This window comes from Myiozetetes cayanensis, unplaced genomic scaffold (assembly GCF_022539395.1).
Source record: "Myiozetetes cayanensis isolate MyiCay16 unplaced genomic scaffold, myiCay2020 scf33, whole genome shotgun sequence".
In the NCBI taxonomy this organism is placed as follows: domain Eukaryota; kingdom Metazoa; phylum Chordata; class Aves; order Passeriformes; family Tyrannidae; genus Myiozetetes; species Myiozetetes cayanensis.
In genome coordinates, this window is record NW_026087555.1 from 178,663 (window position 1) to 205,739 (window position 27,077).

Here is a 27,077-nt window from a genome sequence, read left to right on the forward strand (position 1 = left end):
ACTCCCAAGATAAAGAAGAAACTAATGAAGACAACTCAACAACTGTGCTGAATCAGCTCCAACTGTGTGAAAGGTAATTCTATCAGTGCGAGGTGGGAACCACTGACTTACGGCACCAGCTCAAGAAACCCACCGACCCAAAAGAAGAGAAAAACTGAACCTGTGGACTAATTAGCATGAGAAGCAAGAGCATCATTAAACAATAGAAGATACAATACTAATTAAAAAGATAACTATGTAACTTGTAACCAATGAATATTAATATCTTTATTTGATAAAATATATAAATAGTGAAAAGTTTTGATAATTTGTGTGCTTGATTTGTGAAATACCACCAAGCACTTGTGATTGTGCAACTCTGAAATCAATAATCATTCTCTCTCTCGAGTGTATAATTATTGGTTTATTGCACACCGTGTAATGAATCCGATTTTGTGAAAAACAGCGCCAGACCTCACTCCCCTGCGGCCACCTCTATCCCCCCTCCTCACTCTCCCAGCCTCTTGGCACCATCTGCCCAGTGAGACTCCTGGAAAATCATCCCTTTCAGTTTGCCTTAAATGGCACAGTTCTTAAGTCTAAATTCCTGGAAACTGAAACAATTGAAACAATGCTCTGATTTAGGAAGACTACTCAATCCCCTGCATCTCTGGGAGACTTCTGGGGTGAATATCTGCGGGTGCAGCCCAAGTGCTTGTCCCAGGTGTGAGGCCAGCTGTCCTGGCCCCATCCATGGCTGCCAGTCTCCTGCCTGCAAGCTCTGGGACCTGATGCAGCTCTAGGCCAAAAGGCAGGATCTGCACGCATGGAAGCACCTCACTGAGCTGCACTACAAGCTTTAGTTTGATGCTTTCATCAAAATGACATTTAAACTGAGCTACCTGGCCCACATCACCCTGCTGGGAGTGTGGGTGGAGTAAGCTGTGCTCATGTCTTGGGAGTGGGAGGATTGTGTCATGCCAGCCTGCAATATGAAAAGGCATGGCACTGGCTGAGCTGCTGTTCATAATAAGGCTTTCAAAACAGGCTGTGCAGCTGTGAGGATGTCTGGAGGTGCACTGTACTGTTTAAGATCATGGTGAGAATGTTCTGAGTTAACAACCTAATAAATTGTGACAAGGAAGTAATGAAATGATAATGCTGAACAATGCTGAGCTGTAAATTGTACGACTTCTTCCTCAGATATAGACTGAGTTTGCAGAATGTACATTCTGTATTTTTTCAGTTGTCACATTTTACTCATTTTTAATACTTTTAGTAATGTATTTTTTCCCATTTTAGCAGGTGTTCCTGACATAACACTCAGAAGAAAGCTCTAGAAAACAATTTCAGGAAGGGAGAGTTAGAAGTGTCAACATTCTTTGAAATATCATCAGAGGTCTGGTCTAAAGGCCGCAGGAGTTTTACTCCTTCACATCAGGCGAGCAAATGTTTGATTTCATCCCTCACCAGGACTATAGGTAAGCACATTCTTAGCCTTAGACATTAATTGCCTGATTCTTGAAATAGAATGTATGTTCCTGTGGTCTTTCAAGAGGTATTTCCATGCTTTTGGAGTCTCAAATATATTCTTTTATGTTGTATATAAAATTAATGTTCTCAGTGTAATATTTTTTCCATTAAAGTTTGTTGGCAAGATTTAGAAGGAGAAGGGCTAGTTCTGGTATATTTAAATTTTAAAAAAATTCCTTTAAGTATTATTAAAAATATATGTGAATTGTGCCAATATTTAGAAGGGGAAAATTGTTGTGCTTCTCAGCTGTTGTTGCAGTGGAGAGAGGGACCAGCTAAGACTTTTATTTTTTAACACAGTCATAAATGATCTAGATCTCTGGATAAGGGGAAGACAAGCCTATGGCTGATACAGAATGATGGACGAGGGTAATGGGGAAGAGATAGCATGCATTTCTTGCAATGCAGGCCCCGTGGTATTAAAAAAAGGGGTAATAAGTACAACACAACTGAAGTGATACATTGCAACAAATGATTCCATTATGGACCGTGTTGCCGTGGTGAAGGCAACAAGAACTGATGGATATGTTCATATTCCATAGCTGTTTGTGGAGAAAATGATGAAAGGGGATGAATGCTGACATCTTTCAGGAATTGCCCCAAAGGACCCTATGCTGTGTTTGAAATCACTCCTAAGCCAGAGCTGGGAGAAAATTTTATGCATTTAGCCAATGCAATAAATGTTGGGCATCAATAAATTATTTTATTGCATTCAGCATCGATGATACACAAACCATATACAAGATTTATATGGACAATATATGAGATATGTATTGAAAGTTGTGTCATGCCTGCACATCTGTGGTTATCTATGCATTGCTGAGGCAAACAAATGTAGTCAGAACAAGTAGTGGATTTCCCTGTTTTGTGATACAATGATTCAAGCCTGTTGTAAGCTACAGGATACAAAAAATAAGGTTCTATAATTGTTGAATTTATCTTGCGTGGAAACAATAATGCTTGTGCGGTCAGAGCTAAATGTATTACGGTCATCCTGTGAGCGATACAGTAGTCAAACATACTTCTTCAATGTTTTCATAATTCAACTGTTGATGGCCAAAGATAAAGCATAAACAGCACAATCTTACTGTGGTCAGATATAAACACACATCTGTTTAGTGGTGTAGATGAGATCTATACAGACCTTAAGAGTAGCAGACATAGATCAGTTGGAATGTTAATGCAAAGGAGTACATAGTTGCATTTAAGTGCATGAAGACAGTGTGGTTTCTGTAGATAAATATTGCACTTGACATTGCTTACCATGCAATAGGTGACCTTTAAGGTCATTCTGGCTTTTTGGAGGGTTTTTCACCAGTAAAGCATGAATGTCAGTCTTGATAAATATCAAAACAAAACTACTAGAGATTATTTCCCCCTTGGGTAGCAATCAGGTGTGGAATTTGATGAATGTGAGGTTGAAACATAGAGAAGACAAAACAAAAACCAAAAAGGCCCTTTTTTGTTTGTTTGTTTGTGGTTTTGCTGGTTTTGTTTGTTTTTAATAGCTGCAATTGAAAAAGATATATTCTTAGTAGTTTTCACGTGTAAATACACACATCAGAATTACTGGACTGCACAGTGTTCTGGTCAGTCCTGTTTGAAAGACTTTCTTATCCTGCAAACCATAATCCTGGCACTCCTGGATGTAAACTGATGCTGGCTAATCGGCCCAGGTTTTCTCTCTTGACCTTGTGTCATTGACTTACAAGGCTTTTCTAAGTAGATCAGTCTGCTTTGTAGCATGGCAAAACTCACACAGAAATACCAGGGAGCCCCAAAACCAGAGTCAGGAGAATATTTAGCAATAGTAACAACTTCACATGCCTAATGGCAGTGCTTGTGTGTACTTCTGTACTTCTAGATGTAAGCAACTTTGGATCTTGTTACAATTCAAAACAGTTAAACAATATACCCTGTATATTTACTATAAAAAAGATCAGCTGACAGATGGTTGACCATGATTGATAGTCATGGTCATTGTCATTCGCCTCAGGTACAAATTTCTCTTTGTTAACCTTTAGAGAATGTATTACTTCAACATCTCTAGCACCACGTGGCTGAAGCTGATGTGTCAGTGCTCCTTTGGAACAGTATCTGCCAGGGACATACAATGTTCTGGTAGTCTGATAAGAAAGGCGTTACAAGAAAGGCAGGCTGCAAACTCCTGTAGGATATCCCCTCAGAGTCACTGGAATAGTTAGTACCAAACAGGAAGGAAGCATACCTGGAAAGAGTGGTTCCCAAAATTTCTGTGACTGTGTGATACCTTCTCTTTGAGGCCATGCCAAGTGTTATTTCCAGTCTGTGTCTGCAGTAGGGTGTGTATTGGGAAGGCAAAACCAGAGTGGCACTTCTTGAAAGCTGTTATGTCTCATTGCCGTTTTTTATCTGTTCACAGTGTATGTGAATCTGCTCAAAAGCTGACTGCTGTATAGACACTCCTGTACAGGAAAAGGCTATTTATACCTAATTTAACTCTTCCATGTAAGGCACTACAGATAGACAGAGCTCAGTGCTGTGTTTGCTTCTCCTTGCACTGAAAAAATAAATGGGTCGTAATTCCGGTTCCCTGTGACAATTGGCAGTTAGGCATTAGGCAATGTTTTGCAATAAGAAATTAGTAGAATGACCCCAAGGGATCGAGAGCCAAGAGTAGGTGGCTGACACCCATTCCATCTCCTTTTCATTTCCCTAGGAGACCAGGAATTGTTTCAGGTGAATTTCTTGTGCTTGTGGGTGTCAAATTGAGATTTGTTAAACTAAAGGGAACTTTGCTCTTGAATTCCTCCTGTGTCACCAGCATCCCTTTCTTCTAAGTTAGATTTCACAAACAGAGAGTTTTGCACATTGTCTTATGGCTTTTCTTGACATTCAGGGTGCTTTGTGTTAAAGAAATGCTTGTGGCTGTTTGGTATAAATTCATCAGCTGTTATACACTGGACCTTACAATTGAATGCTACATTCTGTTGCTGCATGTTTATTTGAATTTGTAATACCTTCACACTTCCTTCTCACAGCTTCGAAATGGACATGATTGCAGCATGGCTGGCTATTGATAAGAGGGACAAAGAGGGCAGAAGAACGACATGCAGAAGCTCTGTTTAGTCAGTGGATGGCAGAATTAATTCTGAAAGAAATTACTGTGCCAAGAAAATTTGTGTAGTCCCCTCATAAATTATAGTTATTCAGCTCATACTGGAATTCAACAAACATGTACAGTGGTTCTTTTGAAATAATGTTAATAAAAGATCAATTATTGTGATGTAAAAAGCTATGCCAAATTTCTGACCAAAAAAACAGGAAGCTGTGTTATGAATTGTGTCAAGAAATAAAGGATTTCCTTTCTTCTTCACATCATGAGCAAGTGCATCACCTTCATTCAGGGCAGAGATAAAATTCCAATCCATATGAACTTTGTAGTGCCTTTGGGCTGGATATTTGGACCACATCAATAGAGAGGCCACTAGCAATGCCTAAATTCTTTCACTTTATAGGACTGCCATCCCTGTGACCTCCTCTTTCACAAATCTGCAAGGGGCTGGGGCTCCCAGCCTGGCCCATGAGTTCAAGATGATGCTTTCACTGCAGTGGGTTGTTGCAATGTTATGTGTCCAGGAGCAAACTGAGTGGAATTGGTGTAGTAATTATCTTTTGCTGTGTGGAAAATGTGACATGTTGGGTAAAAGCAATAGACTGTCAAGATCTCTCAATTTATTCCCCCTTTAGACCTGCTCTGCTTCTTTTTTTTTCTGATATACCTGTGATAATTGTCTCAGCAGCCTTCAAAAAACCTCTTATGTCTTGGACTGAGTGGTTTGCCAGGGAAAATTATAGCTGACAATCCCATAATTCAGTATAATGGATGGGTGAACATGGGAGGGGGTTGCTTGCTCTCTGTTTTTTTTAGAAGCTGACAGGTAAGGATTACAGTATGTGTCTGTGCTCATAGTGTAGTGGGGAATATGACTTTGTACAAGTTAGGCAGTGCGAAGGGTAAGGTTTCGTGGGATAGAAAACAATTCTCCCTTATTCAGGAGAGGAAACATCATCTTACTCCCATCCAGGGTAGGGAAGTCTGTCTTCCCTTCTATCCTTTTAATAAAAAAATCCATCTTCCATGTGTCCAGACTTATTGCTGAAGCGTCCCATTAAGCGAGTCATCACATCTTCCTGTAACTCTGTGATGTCGTATCAATACTTAACTTTGCCCACCTTTCCTGCCTCAATCAGGTCCCAGAAACTACCTCCACCCTCCCGCCCACGAGGTTTTTAGGGCCCAGGCAACATGCATACCGATCCCCTGTGCTGGGGCTGATGGCAGCTCTTCAGAGGCGCTGCCTTGTGCCAGGTGGATCAACGCCTGCCCATCCAACTCTCCACCATACGCCACCCTGGGGAACATGTGTTAGCTGGGCAAACCACTCAAGGAAGAGACCAGACACGAGAACGTAAGGAGTGGTAGCTAAACAGAAATGGGTGAGTAAAGCTGTTTTACAAACAATAAAGCATTTTCCCAGGGCAGCCTAGAACTGGAGCCTTTTTGTGGGGCAGGTGAGAAAATAGTGTTTAATGGCATACCTGGCAGTGGTAGCGTGATGGGAGAGTGAGGGGCTTGAGGTTGCCATTGAGAGAAAGAGCAATGGCAAGGCAGAAAAAAACAGACAAATCAGCAAGGTTTTGTAGAAGATACAGAAAGCTCAGAAAGAAGCCAGAAAGGGGAGAGAAGGCAAAGAAGCTAAGTAATGAGAAGAAGCAAAAGAAAAATGAGACTGCTGAAAAAGATTGCAATGTAGTTGCAAAGACCCGAGGGATGTAATTCAGCAGCAAATCTGAAGATACAAAAGCTACTATAGGAAACAAGAAGCATGCCAATGGATCCACGTGAGCTTGAGAACACGTCAGGATCCTGCTTGTTGGCGCCTGGGCATGTGGTATTAATTAGTGGACTTCAAGGTGGTACAGCCCATTCTGACACCTGTGCTTCTGTTACCGACTGGAGGGTGTTGGGTGCACTTTCTACAGGGGATCTTTGGGTCTGCTTTCATTTCCAAGAAAATCCAGTTTGTGCGTACTCAGGCTGCTCCACAAACCAAACAATGGCACATGTTATAAAAGGACAGCCCCAGCTTTACAAAAACACGCTAATGTAAGTATGCATAAAGGGAAGATGTTTTGTGGACCGGCATATCACTGTCTGGGAAGTTTTGCTCATTATACTAAAGTTAGTTAATTTGTTCTGTGAGAAGGTTGTAAACAAGCAGCTGGTGGGCTCTCCTTAAGCTCTAGAGTTATTCACTTCTGTATTTTCTGTCATGCATACAAAAAGGCAGGAGGGAGATGGCTGTAAGGGGTTGAACTGTGTCTTTACTAAGCAATACTGAATTAAATTATTGACAATTGATAGGATAGAAGGAGAAACCAGATTATCTATTGCATTTCAATTCTGTAGTCTAATAGATGAAAAGGTAAATGGCTTGTTACTTCACCACAGTGTATTTTGTAACCCTGTAATACAGGCTTTTTGGCTAATTTCTGGTAGAGCAATGGAGGGAGCAGGTTTATCGTATTGTCAATCCCTGCCTGCTGAAACTTGCATCTTCATTTCATGTGTGTTATTAAAAAATAAAATAAAAAGGCCTGACTTGTGCCTCAAGCTTCATTTTCATTCCTTTGGTCAAATACCAAAATGAGGCAGTTATTTCTTCATGAAGTAGAAAAACAGACTAAATATGTCATCAATTTGTGTAAATGTCAGTTGGAGAAGTGCTCCGTGTGTATTAAATGAGGTTTAGAAGAGAAGATTTTAGGCAGTCTGAAAATCACACCCACTTACCTTTGTATTGTAATTTATTGGCAGAACACCTTGTGAAAACTAGTTGACACATTGAAAAGTCTTCTTATTGACAGTACCTAATTATCTAACATATATTATTACTTATCATGTTTTCTTTTTTTGTTCTCCCCTGGTGAGTAAATGCTTATCAATTACAAGGAAGTGGGTGGAGTTAGGGCGGGATAAAGGGTAGAAATCCCATTATCACTGAGAGTATCTGTGGTGTCAGGCTTCAGAGAGCAGCAACCTTCGCCTAGAGATAACTTTGGCTCTTAGAATGTGTGATTTTTATTTGCCTACATCTCTGGAAGCTTGCTAGAATCTCCACTACAGATGAGCATATATTCTCAGAAAGACGGCTGGTTGGCATTTTGGAGGAGTAAGAATGGAAGAAAATAGAGAGGGCCATGGCCTTGCAGAAAGCAAGATTTTTTCTATCTGGATGATTTTGTTTGTGACTTTAGTTTTGTTGCCTTCGATATTCCGAGTGTCATTGGGGATTTCTCATTTCTATGTGAAATTTGTAGTAAAAATATTAGAGGTAAGTTGAGAATTAGGTTCAAAAGGTATGTGTTTGCTACAGGACATGTTTAATAAAAACCTGTACATTTTATATAAAAGCCATAATAGTCAGCAGAAAGAATTCCATTAACTTAGATGTGTTGTTTGAAGCTTTATTTTACATTGTAGTCTTTGAGTGGTGCCTTTAATGATATCTAGTTATGTGCTGGCTTATATGTAATCTGCTGCTGGTTTAAGGTTTTCTTGGATTAAAGTAGAGATTCCATGACCTATTCTAGTTCAAGCTAGTTAAAGTACTTCATGCGAGCAGAATACTCATGACAAGTCAGATTTAAAGAAAAAGATGTATTAGTTTATGGAACTTGGTAAGTAATAAGAACATGTATTTTAGATGTACATAAGATTCAGTAGTTTTATTTGAGTTATTTTATTTACATGGTATTAACGTTCTAGGTAAGAATATCCACTCTGCGTGTTGCTTCTTCCAGATATAAATCTGGGGGATCCTGCAGTTACAAATTCTGTTGTACAAGACTTGAATCTGTGCAACCTTCTAAAAGTGTAATTTTTCTAGGGTGAACAGATTATGGCTGAGATCCTGATTCTGCTGCTATCAGTAAGAGCTTTCTGGGATTTTTTAATAAGCCATAATTCCATTTACTTTTTCAAGTTTGACTTTTCATATCCATCATTAGCCAGAAGTAGGTGCAGTGAATTCATCATGTTGAACAGTGAAGGATTTCCATTTTCCAGTAGATTAACTTTGTGCTTCTGGCATAAACCTGCTTTCTGTGAATACACTTTCAACTTGTGGCAGAAAACACATTACTAGTATTGTTGCTATAATTATTATTAAACTGTTGGAGTTATCTATTTGTACAGTAGAACATGTCTGTAGCCATGTGATATAGTTCATATCATGACCATCTTACCTTGCCAATTCTGTCTTTTTTTCCTGTCTTATAATCCTTCTGTCTCTTTTTGTTTGTTTGTGTGTTTGTTTTTTATTTTGTTTCATTTTAGTACTGGTTAAGAGCTCTTGGGCAGGATCTATCTTCAGCTGTATGAACAACATTTAGCATAGTGCACAGGACTGCAAAGTTTAGGGTTAGTTGCTTTTTCAGATACAGATGTTAATGGGAAATGACTGCCTGGAGTGGCTATATGTAATATTGACCTTTACATGTGATATGTTTTTTTAATCAGCTAGTGCTATGCTAATTAAATTCTTCTTGGTAACTTTTTAGTACCTTATCTTGTTGGCACTCTTATATCAAACCTGAGGAGGTCTTTGGACAGATTTGCTGCTACAGCCGGCAGACATTAAAATAACTTCTGTATTTTTCCCCCACCCTGTGCATTTTCCAGCTTTGAGGGATGTTTGACACACTCAGTGTGTGCTTCATATAGGAAGGCACTTCTCTTTCATAAAGCACATTAGATATTTCTCTTTCCACAGTTTTTGTAACAGGTTATAAGCATGATAATTTTGTGTTCACAATGTGGAGGATCAATTTATCAAAAAATAAATAATTAAGTTAATTGTTATGTGATCAGGTGCAGCCTTTTATGTCTAGTTCCCTGGGGCCACAGCACCTAATAGCAGGAACAGCACAACTCCATGCACTGCAGTTCAGGCTGGCTTGTTTTGTGCTTTAGTTCAAAGTTGCTCCTTAATTGTGTGATGGACAAAAAAAAAAGAGTTTCCTCTGTTTTCATCTTACAGATAATTCCACCTATTTTCTTTGAAGTATTGTTCAAATGCTTCTCATTGAGCCGAAAGAGTAACTAAGAGCTATTTTGGAGGGAAATGGGAGGGAGAGAGGATGGAGAGAATTTTAGGTCACCTTTGCTTGTGCTGTGGCCCACTCGGCTCTTTGCAAGGAAAGGCAGGACTGGGAAATGCTGGGTTAAAGCTCATGCGTGTCATTGCTGGGCCTATTCTTGAAGTCCTGGGGCTCATTCCTCAGAATATGGCTAAAACTGCAGACCTGAGATACTCACAACTTTAAAGCAGGCTTCTATGCACCCCTTGTTCAAGACACAAACAACCTGACATTGAAAGCCCAATGAAGTGTGGACTGATTTCCAGCTGTGACATTATCTACCTGAAATATTGCTAATGTGGTAATGCACAGAGACCGATCATGGTTCCTGTTTTTATCCGGAATGGCGAAACAGGATGCCTTACCGGATAGCTAAGCTGAAAATGCTGAGAGCAGATGCTTAGTCATATATTAGCATGCTACAGATTATATTGCAGGAATATCAGTGCTTTAGGAAGTACCAAACAACTGGTTGAGGTTTCAGCAAAAAATCCAACCTTGAGCACTACGACCGGATTCTCCATTGTGTTGCATTTGATTTAGTCTGTTAGGTAGACCAGCAAAATTAACAGAAAACTCACCGGGCAGCACCTTATATTTGTTTCTTACAGCTGTAAATGGCAAATAGGGAGGCAGAGCGAAAACATGTTTTGTTTTCCTCCGTGTTTGTCAGCTTGAGAAAAATAGAAGAGTAGAGACTGAAATCAAGTCAGAAAATATTTTTCCAAGGAAGTATATCTGTAGCCCTTTCTGAATTTGCTGGGAGAAAAAAAAAAAAGTATTTTAGCATAAAGCTCAAGTTTTCAGATCTATTACTGAGCACTGAATAATGGTGGCAGTTGTTGAGATAAGTCAATTTGATTTCTTGACTTCACTGAAGTGTTTTAGCACTGTGAACAGTGACTGGAACAAATGGAAAAAATGTAATCGTGTATGGAAATAATTGGTACCTTCTGCTGCTTTTGCATCAAGGAATCTAGATATTAGTTGTTTTAGAAAGAAAACAAAACCTTTTTCAAAAGCAAGATTCAAGGTTTGAAAATTTGGGTGGTAACAGGTTTTGTTTGAGGGTTTTTTTGTGATTTTTTTTTCCTAACGACATATCAATATAATAGCAAAAGATCTCCAATAGAGTAATTTCTCAATTGCATAACTGTTAGTCCATAATAACTATTACTACCCTTAAATTATCCTTAAAATATTTCTGGAAGTGATAGAATGTGGTTTGGTTTCTGATAGGGTTATTTTTTCCTGTATACTTGTAAACTTCTATTTGTAAATAACGTGTTTTCTCTGAGTTTGTGTTTGCTTGTCTAAAACAGAGTTTGATGGAAATGACAATACTAGCAAAGCCGTGCCAGGGATGTTATTCCAGCTGTTGCAAAAGAAAATGCCTTTGCTAGGATGAAATGTACACCACGCTCTTGCAGTCCTGTGGAGAGTCAAAGAAACATGCTGAACAGCTGTAGCTCTATTTGCTCTGGAATTTTGATTTTTGAACTTTTGTATGAAATTGGAGCATTGTTGTTTCTTGAGAAATACATGTAGGAAAGATGTCTAATAATTGTGAATAGTGTTTGAATTGATAGCTACACAGAGGTAGCTAATATGTCGTAAACTCCCGCTGGAGTACGGGCAGATGCTGCTGACACTTAAACTGGTGAAAGAAGCTCCCTGCTGTGCTTTCAAATAGCTCAGCTGTCCTGAGCTAGCCTCTGCAACAAACCCCAGATAAATTACACCTGTGCTCTTATCCCAAACAAATGTTTGTGACTCTTCTCAACCTGTTTCATCAGCCCTCATTAAAGTAGGCAGGAGATTTGTGAGTCCTTTCCACAGTCTGATGGTGGACAGTCTCACATCCTCTCAGACATGAAATGTAATACTCAGATCATTTGATATGGGTTCTTGGTTGTGATGTGAAAGGGGAAATGAGGCCAGATAGAAAGGACAGTTGGATGAAAAAGTCCCAAGTGCTCTATCTTAGATGATGATTTCAATTTGTGCTAAAAAACTACTGACCTTCTCCTTGCCATTGTATTGGAAGACTTTATGTGGAGTAATTGCCCCAAAGCCTATGAGAATGGGATTGAGAAAAACCACTGTAATGAGTGACTAGAAAAACCTCTTGGGAGAACATGGGAGAAGGGGTAGTAAAATATAGGAAGAGATGCAAAACTGAATTATTACATAGTATAGAAAAATGGAGTACTTTAAATGGAAAAGGGAGGAAAACCCACAAAAATCCCACAAAAAACACAAAAAGGGAGATTTCATAAAATGAGCATTCCATATTGTATAGCTTTTCCTGTCAGGTACTATGAAGAAAGTAATTAATATAACCAAGTATTGGGCATTCTTATTTTGTTTAGAATGTAATTACAGGAAGCTGAAACAAATGGACTGTTTGAGTTAAGCTGTCAGGTCTTCAGTATTCCATCTGGGATCAACCGCTGGATGTTTGGACTCCGTGTGTCCTCATCGCTTCAGAAATACCAGTGAGGAAAGCACAGCAGCCGAGTTCTCATTCAGTCAGCAAACTTGGCAATGAAGTTGCTACATTTAATACTTAAATTCTGTGTTAGTTGCAACATCTGTTTTTTTTTTTTTTTCTGTAAGGCATTTAAAACATCCTTTCATTACTGTTTTGCAACAGAGACCAGCATGACAGCTCTGTCTCAATACTGTGCAATACAAAGGTGATCACAAAGATGTATTTAATTTTTAAAAACAAATTATACGTACAGATGCAACTGAATGCAGAACAACATAGTAGCTACTCTGCTGCGTCAGTCCAGAGTTTGACCCAGACAGACAGCTCTGACAGGCTTCAGTTCAATTGCTCGATGAAAATCCGGATGGTTGTATGGTCAGATTCCCTCCTCACTCCTTGTTGCCTCAGTTTCCCATGTCAGTTCATGAGCTGGGAGGGTTTTGTGTCCCACAGTGATTTTCATACACGCTTTTTTTATAACTGCTCCCATTTCAAACAATCTCTGGTGACATGTTCTGAATAATGAACTCACAGCTTAACTGTGTTTTGTGGAAATATATTGCCTTTTTCTTGCTCACACATTCTACCCAACATGTTTATATGATAAACCCCAGTTCTTGTATTAGAAAACAGAAAACTGTATCTTAAGCACTTGCTCTGTGCCAGTCCAGATTTTGTAGACCTCTGTTCCATGCCATGTTGGCCAAGCTGACAAGCCCTGTGAAACTGTTCAGTCCTTGAAAACTTCTCCTCTTCTGCCTTGTCCCCCATCTTTGTAGCCTTGACTATTTAGTTACAACCACTTTTGTCTCACTCTTTCTCTGTCCTATGAGTCAATACTTATATTTGACTAGTAACCTTTATAAATTGTTGTTGGTTTTGACTTGTCTGGCTCATTTAAATTAGTTAACATATATTTTGAGTCAGCTTGGTCAGTAATTATCACCCTTTTACTATCTGGCAATCAAAAGCCAGCCTCCTTGAGGCATTCCAAATCCTTCAGGACAGTATGAGCAAGCTCATTTCTGGCAGTGCTTGCTGGCTGCCAGGTGCCTTTTTATGTAGGAGGACTGTGACAGGCAAGATAAGGGTAGGGAGACGGGAAAGCAGAGAGTAAGGCAAAAAGGCTTTATTTGTCAAGCTCAGTGATTTTTATTTATTTTCCTCCCTCATGCCATACAGCCATCCTAAAAGAATATTGGGGAAGGGGTGAGGACCAGCAGTACATTATAAAGAGGTTAAATTTGCCACACGTCTGCCTTTACTCTCTTTTGCAACATTCCTGTACCTGTTCTGTATGTTCTTTCATTTCTCAGTGTGTGGGCTGCTGTTTTCATGACATCCCCTGGCTCTACAATTCTGACTGACTCTTCATGTGTTGCAAAAGATTGAGACAGGTGATGTACCAGTTGACCTTTTCAAGAGAGTAATTGGGAAGTATAGACAAGGTGAAGGTCTGCGGTATGGTTTGTTTGTTTGTGGTTTTTTAATTACTTCTTTTTTTGGTTTTGTTTGTTTGTTTTGCGGTGTTACAACAGACGGTTTGCATGGAGTTTAAAATACCCCATCAAAGCCTATTCTGCTTTTGCTTTTTTCTTTTCTTTTAAGATGACTGGCAAGAAAAAGTCAACTAAGCGTAACTAAAATATCCTAATTACACATTGGCAAAGTGTCCCTTTTTTTGCTGACTTTAATGCTACAGAAGGAACTGGTAGAGAGCACGCAAAACTTAAGGGTGGCAAAAAAGCTAATTGATGTTGGCACATGCAACACATTGTAATGCAGTGAAGACTATTTGAGATCAGCTTTGTGGTGACTTAAATGGCTGCACACATCAGTAAGAAGGAAATATACTTTAAGCAGGAGTTTATCCTGAAGCAGATGGATTATTCTGATTTGTTGTAAATGGGTAGCTTTAATAGCAGGTGAAGGCATAAGCTGAATGCGTCATTGATTTTTTGATAATGAGCAGAGCCTACTCTCAAGCATCCTGTGTCCTTTGTTAGGCCAGATATCTTGACATAAATACAGGAAGATCTAGGACTCACTAGAGCTCCTTTTTATATATGTATGATGAAAACATTCAAAACTATGACAACTTGAAAAATTAGGCATATTGGTATATTTGATTTTGCTAATAGAGAGTTTTATGATGTTCTGCACAGGGAGGAGAAACTTGGTTTAGCTCAAAAGGGTGAAGACAGGGAAGGGTGAAAGCCCATTACCAAAGCTACTTCTTCAGAAATACCATGGATACATAATGTTGCTGCTTCTGCTTTCTGTTAACAGAAACCACATTAATGCCCTAAAAATGAGGTAATCTCTTTTATTCTTTGAAATTATTTTTTTAGATCTATTTTTTCAGCATCTCTCTAATGTCAGCGATAGTATTTTGCAAAACCCTATTGCCTGAAGCTAACTGGAAAAGAGAGAGTTTTGGACCCATGGATCTCACAGTCTCTCAGGTAGCTAAGTAATGTGTTGGCCCTCCAGAAGAAAAACAACTGTGTCCTGAAAAGAAGTTTGAGCCAAACAATTTTTCCTAGAAATGGCAAAAGATAGTCTGTATAACAAATGAAACAGGAGGTGTGCAGGACAGCCTTCAGGCTCACTTTGAAAAATGAAAATCTAAGACCGGGTAGGAGTAAAAGAGGCTCAGACAACTCACCTAAGGTAACTACAGAATGTCTAGAAATGATGAAATTAAAACCATCAACATCTACTTTTCTTGTTTTGGGAACAGTGGGCCACCCTGCAGATTGAGGAGGGAGTAAAAAAGCAGAAGGCGCTGGCACCTGAAAATTTAATCTCCACTGGTAAGATCTCTGGATGAAGGGGACACAGCACTGTTCATCTTGTAAAAAGGCAACTGTCTAAAAATCTTACTTAGAAAGGAGTTTGATGGGCAAATAACTGTTGAAGTTACAAAGCTACAGAAGGATGTTATAAGCAAGATAATCTGCCAGTTATTGAGTCTTCTTGAATAAAAGGAGCTACAGACTAATGTGGGGATAGAAAGACATTGCTGATAAGCATTTGGGAAGCTGTCCCTGTTTTCATAAGTATTTTGTGCTTTCTGACTCCATCAGCTCTCTCTTTACAAGATTGAGAGGAATGAGTGTTCTTTGCTCTTCATGTTGCTCTGCATGGATTCTCTTCTGTTTCTTGTAACTTCTCGCTTGCAAAAAATCCAGGGTCTCTCAAGTAAAGGAGCTACAGCATTCCATGGATCACAGTTGAATTTTGCATTCTTGTCTAGGCACGAAGACAAAATCAAAGTAAATTTTTCCCCCCAACTATTTTTCCTTTCTTCTTTGACCAGAGGGGAGTGGGTTAAGTTTTCATGGTAATCCTTTTACTTGTAGTGTCACTTTTAGTCGTTAGTCACATAGACTGCTTGGTTTGTCAGCTAATAAATTTTGGGTCTGATGATTTTCTGGGTGTTGAAAGTTTGATTGAAGTGCAGCTGGAGAAAAATTTTTGATTCTGGTCGGGGTAGTATATTGATTAAGATAAATTAAGTGTATTTTGAATAATGCACATTTAATGTCATTCAATACACCCCCTCCAAAAAAACCCCAAAACAAAATAAAACAAACAAACAAAAAGTAAACAAGAAGGCCAAGTGTTAGCTGGTATGAATCAAGACAATTTTAGTCACTTTAACCAGTCGGATGAGAATCTGGTCTCAGAGTGACCTCAGCAAACACAATGAAACTTGCTATGTAATTGTCCTATGGGGTGTAATTTTACAAATAGCAGCACATGAATGTGTTGTTATTCTTTCAGCACAATGTGTCTGTGTTACACTATATATGTTTGGGTGGGGAGGAAATCTAGACACTTTCAAGTTTCTTGGTAGTGAGGGGACTCTTAAAGGAGGAGGGATAGGGGAAGAGAGAAGGCTCTGAAAAAACAATACAGAGGAAGGGGTTGTTATAGCTGGGAAAAAGTAAAACTAATCAACAACAATAAGAACAACAACTATGCAAGCACTGGCTGAATCTGAGTCAGGGCACCAGGAGGGATCTGCAATCTTGGCAGTGCGTGGTTGACATTTCTAGGTGCGAGTACATATGTTGTTTGGTAAATGACAGTGAAGTAGGTGTTGTGCTCAAGGTTTTATTTGCAGCTGGATCTGAATGCTTTTCTCCTTCCTCAGCAGTTTAGGGGGGTTATATGGCATAGGGTTCAAGAAGTAACTTGTGAAATTAAATGTCAGTACATAAATGAGGCGTAACAATGCAGTTATGGTGCCTGAGTAGGAGGAGAGCTATTTCTAAAAAGCACATGTATTTTACTCCCTTCGGAATCCATATTGTTCGTTTCACCGTGTGGAAGGAGGGCTCATTTCCTCATGCAGGGATCATCCAGAGAGATGAAACTCCCATGGAAGAGGAGATTGCTGGCCGGCGCCAAGGATGCTTCAGCCTTGCCGATGTTATGTACTTCTCCAAGAAGGGGTGCGAGGCAGTTGCAGAAGATGAAGTCACTCGACGGTTCTCCTCTGAGGAGCTGGTGTCCTGGAACCTCCTCAGCAGAACCAATGCCAACTTGCACCGTGTCAGCTGGCAACTGACTGTTGTGTGGGTCATTGGGATCCTAATTCGGTATTGTCTCCTGCTGCCTTTTCGGTGAGCCAGGTGTAATTTGCTGGGATCTGCGTTTCATGTTACATTTTAAGGAATTTGTGAAATAATACGGCTTTTGTCTGTTTTCCAAATATCCCTAAAAGAAAAAAAAGAGGAGCCAAATATGTAAATTTCTCATGTTCCATATGTTTTGTTAGTAATTAATTAATAGTAATCAGTAATTAATTTGTTTTTACAATCCAGCAAAACTATATAGGAATGAACTGGATATCTTATTGTGAGGTAAAGTAACAACTGTTTCAACAACTCTGTTTCAACAACTTGCTGAAGAGACAGGGAGACTGTGCGCTGAACATGTGGGATTTGAAGCAAAGCCAGTGTTCACGGGGCACGTGGCTGAATGGAGGCAGAAAAAAAGACATCCACTTAGAATGTATTAAATGTTCAGCATTTTAAAATTTTCTATTAAGCAAAGCCAACCTTTGCCGTATTGACCAAACCATTACAAATAGTCGTGTGTTCTTGCAAAGAACAGGAGCTTTTAAAATTTCTTATTCTTTTGATGGGTGTGCAGTATACTTACAACCTAGATGCAGTGCATGAAGGAATTTTGTACCAGTCACATAGCCAAGCACGTATGCCTGGCTGTAACCTTGGATATATAGCTTAAGAAGACAACATTTGTGTAGAAATGGCTTCAATATACTGGTTGGGTCAGCCATTAGTAACCAAGGGAATTTAATTTTCATCCTTTTAGAGTGGAAATACATACCAAAATTTCTGGATAGGTTTTTTTTAAAAATGAAATTCTGAGACCCTTTTGGCCCTGAGAAATATCACCTGCATAAAAGAACACCAGCTACTACTTGCTGTCCTCTTTGAACACCATGGCTTCTTTACCATGTGGTACCTTCAGATCAGAGCATGGTGCTTTTTGGAAGTTAGGCTCCAAACAGCACAAGGTTTTGTAACCAGTGCAGGATTAATTGGTGAAAACATGTGCTCGTATTTTCCTGTTGGCCATAAGTGGTTTGTATTGCTAGTTAGATGCTACTGATGGTGGAGGGAAGCATTGAGAAATGGATCAAAGGGCCAAATAAAATGTTTTCTTGCTTACTCTTCCAGTTTTGCTTCTTAGCATTTAATTAAGATTATTTTACTTTGTAGAGTCTGCTTGTCTGTTTTCAGCATCCTGTTGCTGGTGTTGGCCACTACGGTAGTAGGACAATTTCCAAATGGCAGGTAGGTGTTTGCTGAGGGCTCCTCTGCTGTCTTTTTCATTTCTTTAAGGATTTAAACTAGTAGTTGGAACACTCTGCTTGTGTCCAGAGGATTAATATGGACTATCATGGGGTGACTTTTTCTCTACTGTAAACTTATAGAGTGCTATGTGAGAGAATATGGCAATGGCATCTGAAAGCAGACATGCAATGTAAGACAGATAGGCTGTGCTGGAAGCATGCTCTACTGAGTCCAAACAGGGCAATTAAATCACCTGTCCTGAGCAATTCCATATTAATAGTTTGAGATTGTTGTGTCCTGTCACTGCAAGAAACTCAAACATGATTCACCAGCTAGGTAGTTCTATATTAAATTTATGTTAGTGAATGAGAAGAAATCTATAAAACAAAACCCTGTTATCTTCTCTGCTTTGAATCTGGTGGGTTTAGAATAGATTACAGTAAGAGAGTGGATCAAGAATATCTCTGACACCAGTAAGCTCCTTCTGCATGGCATTGTTAGTGCAATGAATCCTCTTAGTGTGGGTTTTGTAGTAACAGCTATTTGGAATAATCTGGAGAGTTTACATTGCAGTGTTCTATGCCTGACTCCATAGAACTGGAAATGTATGTATGGCTTCATTTCTTTTAGAGTTAAAGGCTGGCTGAGCAACCAGGTTCAGATGATATGTGCCACACTAGGTCTCCGATGTCTGAGTGGTCTTGTTCATTTCCACAACAGGTGAGTGGTGCCAATCTACTCTCAATGGTTTGGTGTTGGTTCTTACAGTACTTAATGTCTCAGGTTTCAGAGAAGGATTCTTATTCCATTACTGCATGGATACTATGATGGCATAATTTATCCAAAAAGCTGTCTGGATCATCTAGACTCTGTCAGGATGTTTGCACACCCTTTTGTGTCTTCTGTTGTGTAGTGGCAGTGTATGTGTAGGTGAAGTAGTACTGCATTCCTGGTTAAATAGACACTTAGGCATTTTTCAGTGTTTGTCATGAACTTGTTTTAATCACATGCAAAAATATTGCCATAAAATGTTCAGCTGTCCCAGTAGTTGATTCGTGTAGTAACTGATTCTTTGTGCTCTCTCCTGAAGAAAGTTATGGGCAGTATTTTGGTAAATCTTTGCAGTGTCTTGCTTGCTTAATGGTGTGCTTTATGTAATGGAAGCTTCTGAAATATCTTGTTTGTGCTTTAGAATGAAAAGCAAAATCATGTTCCAGCATCTTTGCTTTTAGAATTTTGCTGTCCAAATATTCTTTGATACATGCCTCTGTGAATGGTAATACATGCAGCTAAAATGCATATCCAGGGAAATCTCATATTTTCAGCTAAAAGGAAACTGGTTTTGGTGAAATACCATAACTGCTGAAATCTGAAGGGACTCTTGAAAGTATGAGAAAAGATGACTTATCTGCTGTAATGTACCACCAGAAATTTTAACATATATGTTGTAATACTAGTATTTAAAAATGTTTTGTGTTCTCTCACTTCCTATGGGTTTGCAGATAAGCTGTGGGCCTGAAATGTTTTTGTCACTCAGTCTTGATTGGGCATGTATGCTTGCTGGATGGGTCACCTGTAGTCTGGAGAATAAATGTTTAATAATTACCTTTATGGTTGTCATTGCAGGGAAAACAGACCACAGCAAGGAGGCATCTGTGTAGCCAACCACACATCTCCATTAGATGTCCTAATCCTGGTCAGTGATGGATGCTATTCCTTGGTATGAACAAGAGAGTTGGTAAATATCAGTAATGGTGAGATGCCTGTAGATGTAGCGTTCAGTAAGAGGATAAACTGGTAGAAAGAGGGGGATTTGATAGCATTCAAACTCGCATTTTGGATTGCAAAAAAGTACGTGCAGGCAAGTGTTGGCTGCATTTATGTCCAAGAGAATTGGTATAATTTGTGAGAAAGCTTAGAAACAGATGCATCTGTGTTTAGCATTTTATCCTTAAGTGTGGGTGTGTTTGGATAGTAACAAGTTTCTTCTGGTCTTGCAGGTTGGCCAGGCACATGGAGGGCTTATAGGACTTATTCAAAAGTGTTGCATGAAGACCTCTCAGCATGTCTTATTTGAACGCTCGGAAATGAAAGACCGTCATCTGGTGAGGAAAAAGTAAGGTAATGTGAGGTGTTTGCTTATTTGTCTGGTCAGGTCTAATAATTGTGAGGTCCATGAGTGAGCTGAGGCTGCTCTTACCCTGCATCTCTCCTTGGTGGGCAGCTGTAGGTTGTCATCAGTGCAAGGTTTGGAACTGCTCCATCAGAGATGGTGCAGGGTGTAGCAATCATCTATTGGATGGTCTTTAAGGTCCCTTCCAGCCCAAACTATTCTAATCATTCTACTCCACATTTGATCATTTGCAGTGTAACCTCTGGGAATTTCCACATTGCTAAAACTTCCCTGTCTGCCACAGGCAGGACCCTGTTCATTCAGTTTTGAGGCTGTGATTTGGGATGTCAGGACAGAAACCAGAGTTCTGTCTGCACTTCTGCTTCATAGATCATGGCTTGTTTAGGTACCTTTACTCACCAGCTCTGAGCGTCAAAGCTGGCTGTATCTGCTGTGATCACAGGATAAAGGGAGAGTGATTGCAGCTGCTAGAAGCTGGAAGAGCACCTGGAGTAGTGTCATAAAAGTTTTGCTTAATGCCTATATTGCTCTCCAGATACGCAGTACTGATTCCTGGCAGAGACAGTACGTTGGACTTTAAGAACATAACCGGGATTGACTCAGTACAGCAGTTCTTATACAACCAGGTGTTTACAGAGACCGTTCTTAGTCATCCTAAATCTTCATGAGAAAGGGTGCAATGCAGCTAACATTAAGTACCTATGACAGTTTGTCCTTAAAAAATTGGAAAGGGTTCCCTGTGCTAGATTATTATCTTCTTTTTTTTTTATTTTATGATATCTGATATTTTGCTTTTGTTGTTTAATGAAGACTGGAGAGGAGCTGCATGCTTTTGAATCATAGTAAAGATGGGTGTGTTGGAAAACAACAGATTTTGGTCAGTAATCTGCTTAGTGGTGATACATTTGGTTTTAAGTGATGCAGCTAATCTAGTAAGACAGCAGCCTGTCACTTGACTAGATGTGGAGAATTATTAGATACATGTAGAACTGATGCTATGTACCTAGAAGGCATGAAAACTAGAAATATGGAATATACTTCAATCAAGTTTGACTGTGTTAATAGCTGAAACCTGGGAAGTTATTTTCACACACTTCAAGTACCACCATTTTCTATCTTCATGTTAACTAGGTTAAAATGGTAAAAAGGAAACTTCATACAGTTTTCTAAAAAGTGTACTTTTGTAATTAGCAAGAGATAGTTCCAGGCCCGTGTCTCACTATCACAAGTCCCAGCTGAGGCTACTGCCTGGCAAAAGACAACAGGGTAAGGACTTTTCTTCTCCTGTGTAAGAGGTAATGCATGTTTAGATGCTTGGACAAATATAAATAGGAAATATACACTGAAATTTTATTTTTTCTCCACAGAATTAGAGAACACATTGCAGATAAGGCCAAATTACCCATTTTAATTTTCCCAGAAGGTAGGAAACCCCTATATTGATTTTATTGCTCTTCTCACTTCTTGCCACTGAGTGCAGTTTATTATATCCAGTTCTTTACAAGTGAGGTGTTTGTTTTTAGTTTGTAGAATTAATTAGCCCTTGTGAGATATTAAAAGTCAGGTTCTAGTATCTTACAACAGTTTTATGACAGTCTATTTGCTTCAGCATATAATATAATGGAAGAGAGTACAGGCTCTGGGATTGTGTTCCAGAACTAAACTTTACTTTCTCCTTTGGCAACTTAAGTCTCCTTAAGACAGTTTAGGATTCATTTGCTGATACTTTGCTCAGAATGGATTAAGCTCTTCATCTGTTTTAATTCTGGCCAGGTACCTGCATTAACAACACATCAGTAATGATGTTTAAGAAGGGAAGCTTTGAGGTAGGAGGGACCATCCATCCAGTAGCAATCAAGGTAATGTAACTGCAGTTTTCCAAATGTGGAAGGATTGTTTGCAAAAGCTTCTCATGTCAGAGAAGGTGTTCATGTGCAAATGTTATAAAGGCGCTTGTTTGGTGTGAATGAGGTACTGAATAAACACTGAGAAAATGAAAACTTGGTGGCTTGCAATGTTCAGTTCAGTGTGGGAAATGTTTCGCTGAGTATCTTTGCAATCAGAAGTTAGGAGCAGTTAGGAGTTAGGACCAACCTGAAAAGCACAGTGGCACTTGCCATGCTGTGTGTTCAGTTCTGCTTGCTCTTTCTGTCCTAGGGCTCCTGGCTCTTGTGAGCTCTGAGGATAAAGGCACTTTGCTTAGCACTTTCAAGTCTTTCTGAATAGCTTTAGCCAAGTTGCCCTCGGTCTGCCCTAGATATGTTAGTTACTTTTTCTGGAACCTAATCTTTCTTACCTAATCTTAAGGAAATCATTAAAACAGGTGTGAACATTTTTCATTAAACCTTCATAGTCAGCATATCTGTAGATGAAAAGTCTTTACATTTCGAGTAAATCTCTTGTTACAGTTTTGTTTCAATTGGTCTGTCAAAGTTTGGGGTCCTGCATTGCTTGTAAATGAAAAATGTTAGAAAATTGTGATAAATGTTGGATCTTTACTCTGAATTTACTGGTGCTTTTCAGAGGTGTGAATAGATTTGCCCCTTTTTAATAAGTTGAACTGTGACTTTGTGGCCAAAAAAAAGCAGCTTATGTGATTTAAACTAAGGTAGCAGATCATGCCCTTGTGCTTATTCTTCTTGTCTTCCAGTATGACCCCCGCTTTGGAGATGCCTTCTGGAACAGCACAAAGCATTCTGTGATGACCTATGCTTTCAATGTGTTGACCAGCTGGGCTATTGTCTGTAATGTGTGGTACCTGCCACCGATGGTCCAAGAAGTACTTACGCTTTTTTTTTTTTTTAAAGTGCTTGTAAAATGTTGTCTGTGTTACTATGCACAGTGTTTGTGAATCTTTGTTGATAACTTAATGGACTAAGACCAGAAAGCAACACTACAGTCTTAAAATTGAGCATGGATGTGGTTTAGTTATCTTCAGGTAAAAACTAATCTTGAAGAAATTCAGACATTCCTGGACCGTACTCCCTATTATTGCTAAAACCTTTACTTGGGTGCAGATCTTGGGTGCAGATCTTCTGATCCCTGAAACTAGAAGAGGCATAGGTTTATCCTGCAGGAGCCCTGCCCCTCAGTCTGACATACACCTCCTGTTTTTGCTCTAGAAGTGATACATAGATTCAGGCCTTCTCTTCACTCCGTACAGGGTCGCTTCTGCCTTTTGTGTCCTCCCTGCCACCAGCATCTTCCCAGAACCCTGTTCTCTGTAACAACTTCCTCCCACCACCTTGTTTCTCAGCCCTGCAGCATATCCAGCTAATCCTGTGCCCAGCTGCTTTACCCCAAAACCTGGCAGAGCCTCTCAGCCCACTGCGCTCTATACCACCCTGCCACTGACAAAGTGCTCTAGCAAAGCCCCAGTTTAGTACTGCCTACCGTGGTCTTTGCTTAGCCCTAATTTTGGGAGGGAAGCTGCTGTAATGTATGTATCTTCAGTCCTCTGAAGTTTAGGTCAGACTCCTGTGAGCTCACAATAACCTGAATGCACCAGGCCCAACCCTGTTCAAGAACCCCATCTCCTGCAAGGATGATCCTGTCGGTGGGTTTCCCATACTGAAGTACTGGGAGCAGACACATCCCTTGCTCTGGCCAGACCTGTGACCTCACGCTGCGTGTTGTTTGAGATTGCCCCAGAAACCAGAGAGCCTCCCACTTAGTTCTTTTTGGCACTGACTGGTGAACAAACTGGGCAGCATTCCCCAGGATCAGCTGGAACTGCCCCGCAAGTCATATCTGGCCTGTGGATCTGGAAGTGGCTGCTGTCTGACAAAATGTCTTTAAGTGAGGCACAGAGAAAATGTTTATGTTGTAAAGCAAATAACTGATATATTTTTCAGGAAAAAGAAGATGCTGTTCACTTTGCCAACAGAGTCAAGGCTGTCATTGCTGCTCGGGGAGGAATGTCTGTGCTTCCTTGGTAAGAAGCAACACCTCTGAGATTGGGTTTAAAGCGTTTTTAGGTGTTCTGTATTCTGAAACATTAGCCTGGAATCCTTTAAAACTTCTTCCAGATTTGCTTTGCTTGCACTGTAGTCCATCACCCTTACTGAGTCTAAGTCAGAAAATATTCCTTGAACAATATTATTAGAGTAAATAGAATAATATAGTATATATAGAGAAATAGAGCTGACAGGTGGATCTAGCCAGCAGCCAGTATTAGGTGAAAATTAATTATTTGCCTGTTAAATGCTGGGTTAAAGAAATGGCATTGTTGTGTGGGAAGACTTGGCAGTACAGATCATTTAGCATTATCTTGCAAAGTCCAAACTAAGTGGAAACTGCTTTGACTACACAGTCTAAATATTGCAATGTTTTTCTGGCCTAACCTGAAGTGAGCTCAAGGCTGTTTCTTTTCTGTATCTTTCAGGGATGGGGGACTAAAAAGGAAAAAGGTCAAAGAGTCTTTCAAGGAAGAGCAACAGAAAAAATATTGCCAGATAGTAATAGAAAATGGATCTGTGGGAAATGGAAATGTTTGTTAAATGCTATTTATTTTCCATGACTTATCTCCACCGGAAAATAGACTGGTTTTTATATGAAACCAAACATGTTTTCCTTCTGTTCCTGTAAGATATTTTGCATATGACACAGCAGGGAAACCATAAAGAGATATCCTTATTTGATGCAAAAGATTCTAATTTTATAAATAGGAAAATATACAATCTACTTGTAAAATTCTCTCTGATGCTGAGTGAGAAAAATTGTCAATAAAATTACTTAGGCTCATTAAAACACCATTTTAAAAACATTTACAATACCTCGAGGACTTAAATGGTTACCTTTTAGCTTCTAACAAAACAGCTCTGTACTCCTAGCCTGTCTCAGTGACTTGAACTAGCAGTGTTCCTGTCAGCCACAGTAACCATGTTGCTGTAGAGAGAGTGCTCCTCATGTCAGGAGACATTAGGCAGTTCACCAAAGTATGTTTTCTGAATTGCATGTTGGAGAGGAAGTGTTGGATGTCAGAGGGAAAAAACCACGTGTACTGACTTTCCCTTCCATGTCGCAAGACCAGGGACAGCAATGCAGAATGTTTTCTGCTCTGACAAAGAGCAGAACAGTGTCCAGGGCAGCATGTCCTTGATGCCTGGGTGTGTGATGCTGAGGTAAATTAGTCACAGCCAAGGACAGCGTCAAAGAAAATATATTGTGGGTTTAAATTATATTTTATCTTCTGGTTTTGTTATGTCCCTTTCTATGTCTGTTTGTATGCATTACACAAATTAAAGAAAACATTTGATGTGACATCCATTGTCCTCTGTTGTCGTTATTTCTGGAGAGCCACCTGCTTATGTCACCATTTGATGTGAAGGCTAAGGATTTGGTCTCTGACAAGCCCACCCTCCAGAAATAAATAGAACAACTTCACTTGAAAAGTATGAGATGGAAATATTTCTGTCACTTATCGTATTTATTAGTATAAAATATTTGCTCTCCTGGTAAGTAGCTCCCATATGGAAGGATCTGGCTCCTTAAATGATCTGAATACCCCTAATAAAACACACACAAATAGGTGTTATTTTGCCCAAGGTGCTGTGTGACAGAGATGTTGGTAAGGAGAGTTAATAAGGTTGATCACAAACACACCCTGCAGAGGCACAGATGCACAGGTACAACTCTGCCCAGCCCTGGAAAGTCCAGAAAACTAATATTCAGAGGAGGGGCTAACAGAGGTGATAACTGCTCTGAAGCTGCATGGCACAGAAGTAGCGTGGAACTGAGCTCTCCTCTTCTGTGGCCAGTCCGGGCTTTGCTACAGGTACATGAATTCTTTTGGTGGATCAGTCAGTCCAAATTCTGGTGTCATAGACCAGCAGTAGAAGAAACTTCCCTTCTACAAAGCTTTTAGCCACCCAGGTAGGGAGATTGCTAGCAGTATGTCTACAGAAGGGAGTTGCCTCAGGCTCTCCTGCTGTGAAAGAGGGCTGCTGGCTCCTGACTGTAGTAAACTGTGCTTCCATGGCTGCTGAAGCTGCTGATTTATTTTCTAGGTATAAAAATGTGAAGAAATGTGGTAGACAATACTGATAACTGTTAAATCTCTTCAATGTGCCAGAGTTTAAAAAGAGATTTTCTTTCTGTGTGACTGATGTCTGAAAGTCACTAACAGAGGCTGCAGTAAGACAAGTGTGGGGACCATCCTTCCGACACTACTGTGTGCTTTCTTCCTGCTCGGAGGTAAAAGGGGAAACTGAGTAAGCAAAAAAAGGGGGTAGAGTCAGGAAAATATGGGGAGATAAAACTGTTGGAAGAGACATTTTCTAATCTGGGTTCTGTTTCTGTAAGAAATTAGGAGATGATGTGCCTTTTTTCCCAGCCTGCTACACCTCCCCAGCTAACCAAGAGAAGAGGAGGCTTTGAACATGTGATCCTTATTATGGCTATAACTCCAAGTCTTGTAAAAATAGAGCTTAGACCTCTAAAGGTATGAGTATTACATGTCACCTGTGGGAGGATGGTGGGATTGTCAGTATTTCCTCTGCCATTTTTTGGCTGTTTTGACAAAAGAAGCTGAAAACTCCATGAAGTAGATACATACATATAGAATATGGAAATGTATAGCAAGTGATGAACACAAGATCTTCTTAATGATGAGTGAAGTGTGCTTTGGTAGGTTGCCAAAAATTGCCAGAAATGCCAACCTAACTTGAAACAGAGACTATTTTGTCTTGTCCTGCTTTAAAGAAATGTTTCTGGTTTTCAGTGGTGCTTTCTTTATCTACCTCCCACCTCGTCCATTCTTTTGAAATGCAAATGAAATACAGAATATATGAGCAGTGGTCTTAGCAAATACTTTTACCTGAAATTGTATACTGCCCTTAGAGTGACAAGGTTATGGAGGAATTGATTACTATCCAAAAGGACACCACAGATAAGTGTGTTTTACTCTTCCAGCAGGAGG

General features: G+C 39.7%; 1 protein-coding gene across 4 annotated transcripts; it reads left to right on the forward strand.

Annotated features, from left to right (window-relative positions):
* Positions 1 to 34: 34 nt before the first annotated feature.
* LOC126646174 (glycerol-3-phosphate acyltransferase 3-like) lies at positions 35 to 25,420 on the forward strand. 4 transcript variants are annotated; one of them, XM_050327316.1, is made up of 12 exons: positions 35 to 73; positions 1,285 to 1,460; positions 16,554 to 16,824; positions 17,950 to 18,024; positions 18,655 to 18,744; positions 19,651 to 19,744; positions 20,025 to 20,140; positions 21,526 to 21,581; positions 21,932 to 22,017; positions 22,809 to 22,937; positions 24,013 to 24,092; positions 24,543 to 25,420. In XM_050327316.1, the coding sequence occupies exons 3-12, from the start codon at positions 16,580 to 16,582 to the stop codon at positions 24,655 to 24,657; spliced, it is 1,086 nt and encodes a 361-aa protein (XP_050183273.1). In that variant the 5' UTR covers positions 35 to 73; positions 1,285 to 1,460; positions 16,554 to 16,579; the 3' UTR covers positions 24,658 to 25,420. The 4 variants fall into 4 exon arrangements, with proteins under 4 accessions (XP_050183273.1, XP_050183274.1, XP_050183275.1 ...); XM_050327317.1 differs by lacking the exon at positions 35 to 73 and adding an exon at positions 1,046 to 1,078 and having other exon boundaries at positions 1,282 to 1,460; XM_050327318.1 differs by lacking the exons at positions 35 to 73; positions 1,285 to 1,460 and adding exons at positions 13,461 to 13,587; positions 14,934 to 15,006.
* Positions 25,421 to 27,077: the final 1,657 nt, after the last annotated feature.

What these genes read in the sequence shown, in the direction of transcription:
- LOC126646174 (XM_050327315.1), top strand. Translation starts at nt 16,433, where the DNA reads ATGCAGTTATGGTGCCTGAGTAGGAGGAGAGCTATTTCTAAAAAGCAC. An exon ending in CTTGTTCATTTCCACAACAG is followed by an intron (nt 18,745 to 19,650) that starts GTGAGTGGTGCC and finishes TTGTCATTGCAG; the next exon opens with GGAAAACAGACCACAGCAAG. An exon ending in TGCCACCGATGGTCCAAGAA is followed by an intron (nt 22,938 to 24,012) that starts GTACTTACGCTT and finishes TATATTTTTCAG; the next exon opens with GAAAAAGAAGATGCTGTTCA.